At 39.4% G+C, this 5611-nt stretch overlaps 1 protein-coding gene across 1 annotated transcript in view; it reads right to left on the minus strand.

Annotated features, from left to right (window-relative positions):
• Window positions 1-5353, minus strand: part of micu2 (mitochondrial calcium uptake 2) — a 10121-nt gene extending 4768 nt beyond the window's left edge. Inside the window, exons 1-8 of the mRNA XM_013912671.1 lie at window positions 5058-5353; window positions 4547-4676; window positions 3809-3840; window positions 3655-3730; window positions 2808-2855; window positions 2591-2673; window positions 1774-1827; window positions 1211-1308 (exon numbers count right to left, since the gene is read on the minus strand). Of these exons, the coding sequence (XP_013768125.1) occupies window positions 1211-1308; window positions 1774-1827; window positions 2591-2673; window positions 2808-2855; window positions 3655-3730; window positions 3809-3840; window positions 4547-4676; window positions 5058-5255 (719 nt within the window). The 5' untranslated portion in view covers window positions 5256-5353. The remainder of the gene's footprint in view (window positions 1-1210; window positions 1309-1773; window positions 1828-2590; window positions 2674-2807; window positions 2856-3654; window positions 3731-3808; window positions 3841-4546; window positions 4677-5057) is intronic.
• Between the last annotated feature and the right edge of the window lie 258 nt (window positions 5354-5611).

The following is a 5611-nucleotide window of genomic DNA, read 5'->3' on the forward strand; positions in this document are numbered from 1 at the left end:
GCTGTATTTCACAACCATATAAAAGTATCTGAGTTAGTCAGAAGTAACATGACAACATGCCAGAAAGGTCCAGACAGACTTGGTACCGGGCCGTGAGAGTTGAGGCTCGGGCGTGAAATTTATGGTTTTTTATCGTTAACTCTGTTTCCCTGGGTCTTTTCCCGTGTTGGAGTTGTGTGTCTTATTTTGAAAGAAATATTTACGCGTCACCATAGCGACCAGAGAGCATTAAGGGGCAGAGATGAGGATGTTACTCTCGATGTTATTGGCACATTTCAGGAGGACGCTGCTCATGGAGTTACACAATTACACAGTGAATTCACGTTTATTATTATATTTACAAAATACCACCGTTTTTGTCTCAGTCATATCATTTTATTTTGTTGTATTTATCCGTGACACCTTAAAGAGGCCGGTCCGTGAAAATATTGTCTGACATTAAACCGGTTTGTGGTGCAAAAAAGGTTGGGGACCGCTGGTTTAGACAACTCAAAATGTGATGTCCACATATGTGGACACCAGGTCCTAGGAGGTTAACACATAAGATTTATCACCATGAAGAATCTTAATAAGTGGAAGAAGATGGGTAGCTGGATAAGGAATCTTCTGTTAACCACTGAATATTGTTCAGAAGTTAGAATTTGGTCAGTTTAAGTAGTATGCATTAGAGTTGTACTATGAAAATGACAAATATGATCTTGACCCCAGTTTGAATGAAGACCCATGAGGTAATCACTGTTAGCACGTGTCACTAAAATCTGATCAAAAGCTACTGGAGAAGCAAAAATTCTTATGAACTGCGAATAGATGGAAAGATGACGACTATCTCGCTATGGTATGAGCTCAACACTCCTTTGGCTGGATGAGTTAAATTAGGCAGAAAGAATGTGTGCTCCTGAAACATGTGGAGAACTTAAGTTTCTCTCTCTCTCCTTTTTTTTTTAAGAAAGCAGTTCAAGCCTAATATGAGCTTTACTGATCGTTTCCTCGCCTTTGCCTAACGACATGTTCAAACAGTATTTCTACATGCAAAGGATTTAGGGAGCGTCTACATCCCTTACAGGTGAGATTCAAATATTCACAATGTCTGAGATTTCAAAAAGACAGAAATGTTACATGGTAAAATTTGTATACAGAGCTGCTACTTATGAAAAAGAAAATGTCATGTGCTCTGTAGTACATGACTGTGATTATTAGGAGGTATCCCTACCGGCAGAAGTCCTTATACTGCAACTTGTTGTCCCCTTTCCTTCCAAAGAAGTAGGCCTGTAGTGTTGTGTTCACACCTTCTCCTTCTTCTGTGGTTTTCTGGGTAACATGCAGACAGTGTTCAACAACATCATGTGTGTTAACATTCAAAGTGAAGTGGCAGAAATGACACCATAATACTGATGAAAACCCCCCAAAACAAAACATGCTAATGTTTGAGATAGAACTAGAGTAATATACAAAGTGTGTCAAGAAGAGTCATCTGATTTCAAAGTGTTTTGGTGAGAATGGAAGCACGTACTGTTGGAAAGACAGGATTTGTGAGTATCACATAGCTGTACACATTTGACGTGTTTGAATATTGAATGGACATATGCCGTGCATCCAGAGGGAAACGCATTGAGCACTTGTGAAAATTATAAGTTCTGCATGTAAAAGTGTAAAATCAACCATGTATTTTAAAATTTTCTGCAAACTTTTGAAAACAGATGATTCTTTCTGGTCCTCGGCCAGTGTTATCAGCCTGTATGTTTTCAACTAGCCCATCAACCAATGAACACTCACCTCTGTAGTATCTATCGGGGCTCGCAGTTTAGTTTTTCCCATGATTTTCTTGAGCTTCAGCAACAAAAAGAAGAAATAAATTAAATTTAAGTTAACCAGTTAATCAAAATAACTAGTTGGACAGAAAAACATTGGCAGTACAAGTGTGAGCAACATCCTACATTATCAAACAGACAATACAAAAAACAAACAAATAAAAAACAGCATGTTTGAAAAGGGGTTTCTCTTTACAACAGTCACAAGACAAGTCCAAACAAATATAAAGCTGTGGTAAAGTTCACTTATCAAGTTAGAGATGTGGCTTTCATGTAATCACATGATAGAAACCAGAGCAGATGAGAATCCATGCACTTCTACTTTTCACTAAATGCCTTTGGCTTGTTCACCAAGTCATAACATGAAACTATAACAAGGTGAAGGACGTGCCAACATGCAGTCTAAAACAAAAGCCCATCGTTCTAAGCCTGAGCGCTACACAAATCTTCTCTGGTTGAAAAGTCAAAGAAAAAAAAAAAAGTCAGGTGACTTTAAATAAATCCACTAAACTCAAGCAGCGACAGATAAAACACAAGACTCGAGCAGCTACAGCTCTCCCTCACCTTCACGTGGTGCCTTGGTTCATACTTACAACTGCAGGAGTTGTAGCACATGAGGAAGCGTTAAAAGTGGCGACAGTTTGAAATTAAGTGCACACAGATATTTAGAACAACTATTCCTGTATAATAAGTCCGCCCATGAATTTACTGCTTCATTATGATCTGTTATAATCTACTTCTGCTTTAATTGTCAACACATCCTAACACATCACAGCTCTTACTTTCAAAAACTCCTTTTTGTCCACATGCTCGTTGCCATCAATGTCGAGCATTTTGAAGGCTATATCAAATCCAGTGCGCGGCTCTGCAATAACAATGTAGGGCAGTTATGTAGTTATGTCATGTAGACAAAGAGTATCAGAAATAAACAGTCTAGAATGGAGTGAACCAGTCAGCACAATATCTCCTGCAAGAGCTTAGACTATTGGAGAGACTTACTGGTCAGGATGGACAGCAGGAACAGATACTCTGTGTAGGATATCAAACCTGTGAGAGATAAAATACACTGTGTGATAACAAACAGGGGGACACACTGACAAAGAGGATTATCATTAAACATGAAAAGGTGGATTGTTGATGGTCTGCTGACAGGTTAAAGCGGACCTCTCATTTTCTTTATATTTTGCAAGGAAAATGGGAAATAGGCCATTTACTGCAAACATGCAAGCAAATGCAGAACATAAGATGAAACCAGAGTTTGTAGACATTGTAACCTTAATGCCCAAGATTACTTCTGATTGGATCTCGTCTCTCCAGAACATTTACATCTCGTTTTTAATCACATACAACACATTTTATCACTGTGCATTCATTTTTATCTAGTTATCGTCCTGTTGTCATCAGGAAAAACAGTCAGTGAAATGAACACCACGGCTGACATGCAGCCCCAAAACGTGACAAATCCTCCAAAACGCCTGAGGCTTTTAATAGATGCATCAATTTTGAAATCCTACGCCTTGTTCTTGAGTTACTGCATTCACACACTCATGACAATGCCCCATCACTCTTTTACAGCTGAGGGTAAAAACGTTTCTCTAAAAATTATCAGCTACGAGCCCTGGACTGAAAATGACTGACAAAAGCAGCCAATGTCCAAAGAAAACCTTTTGAAAGACTTCTGAAAAACCTGGAGAACTACTGCTCAACAACACCTTTAAAAAATGATAAAAGGAGCTGGTGATCATTCTGGTGTTATAGTGAATAGAGAAATTGGGGGGAGGATTTAAACAGATGATCCACCTGACAATTAAAAGGTATGGCATTGCAGTCCCCTTTGAGAACTTACCTTTGTCTCCCAAGTTTCTGAAGAGATCATTACCAGCACGAGCTTTAGAGGCAGCCACCAGCATACCGTTCACATCCTGCCGGGATAAAACGAACCATTAGCCTAAAGAAAAGTCTGCATGTGCAGGTTACACACTGCTGGGAAGTTAATGTACCTGTTTGGTTAAAATTTTCTTTTGCAGCTTTCCTGCAAAAACCAGAGAAGATGTGTTGATAACAGAACAGCACAAAATTATTCAATAACAAGCACGAGGCAAGCCGCGCACGTGAAGTTGTTCCATGCACACAACAAACTACTCTGTTTTGCTTTGTGGGAACATGGAGGTTCCTCTTCCCAGTCAGAACTGCACTCAGTCTTCTCGTACTGCTGCACGGCCACTGATCTGAAATGTTTGGGAGGTCTGTCTGGGTTTGGATACATACAGATGGTCTAGTCTAGTCTAGTACACTTGGGTTTTAAGGGGTATTTATTATTTTCTTCTTTTTTGGGTTGTATGGAAGCCCCAAACGCAATTTCATTGTTCTTGACAATGACAATAAATAAATACTACTACTATACTACTACTACTAGTCCAGTCTTACTGACACATGAAAGCACTGTACACCATAGGCCACACTCACCCATCCCCACACACACAGCATTTTTTTATTAGTTAAACACACTAAACATGAGCAGTTTAAGTTTCACTATATTCGCATTAGAAAGATTCACAAAATAAGGGCACTGTTCTTTGACATACATGACACATAGTGGGGATGAAAAAGTATTTAGCAAAGTTAAATCTACCATTTGACCTGGCAAATTACATCCTATATATATTTAGTTAAGAAAGAACAGGGATGTAGATTATGGAAGGCTTTGAGCTGTTTGACATGTTGTATGAGCTGCTTACGATCAACTTTCTCCAGCATCACAGAGAATAGGAAGTCTCTGGGGGTCATGTAGGGCTCCTCTTCATGGACGACTGAGGCAAACTGGATGAAGCGGATTTTCCTTGCAGACATCTGGGGAGCTGCATCTTCCTGCAACAGCACAAGGAGCACAAACACCAATGTAAGCTACAGAACACATGTTCGACAGCACCTCCCTTTATATGTTTAATGATTAAATGGACAAATGAGTGGTTAGTTAAAAATTAATTTTATTAAATTATATCTAATAAGTCAGACGAACAGATTCACTGTGTATAAGTACAAACAGTTTCAGTGAGCACCGCTAGGGGGCACTAATTGACACTATGAATTTGGACGGTCTTTTTGTAGATATCCAACTAACATTATTGTGTCGCTTGTACTTGTAATTACGAAACATCGTACTTTAAAGGAACACAGACAGGTATATGAGCGGTACTGTTCGTTTGCGGTGAATTTTGACGACAGAAACTTTCTGAAGTGTCTACTTACTTTTTCTTCCTTAGCATAAACGGCGAAGGGCAGAGTCCTGTTGTTTACATGATACCGGTAATAACAGACAACCCCGGTGCCAATTACAGAGGCCACAATGCCGCGACCGACAGTACGGTACTGTGCGAAGGTTTTCAGAGATCGAGGGCTCCTCAAGACACCCCTCAGGAGAGCGGTAACTTTCCCCCAGCTGGCCATTTCCACGAAGCTAACTCGCTAGCTGGCTAAACTGCGTTCGTCTTAGCAAAGCGAGGCCACGCCCCCTCTCCAGCCGTGATAGGTAAGGACTAGATGACGTGAAGCCGTCAGCGCCGGATTGTAGAGTTCACCTTTTTAGAAGAACACTTTTGAGAAAATATTATATTTAATTGTAAAAGACACTTCATCTGGATTGTTTACAGAGCTGTGGCAACACATAGAAAAAGTAGCTTATGCCTAATATTATTTTAAAAAGTCAGATAAACAAGCTTAAAAATCTCGAAATAGCCTTTATTGAGTTTTAAAAATAACCGAATATGCATTTTTATTTCAAAAGTAAACAAAAAATAATCAAA

The sequence above is a fragment of the Pundamilia nyererei genome, unplaced genomic scaffold, assembly GCF_000239375.1.
Source record: "Pundamilia nyererei isolate P.nyererei 1_Seehausen unplaced genomic scaffold, PunNye1.0 scaffold00097, whole genome shotgun sequence".
Lineage (NCBI taxonomy): Eukaryota > Metazoa > Chordata > Actinopteri > Cichliformes > Cichlidae > Pundamilia > Pundamilia nyererei.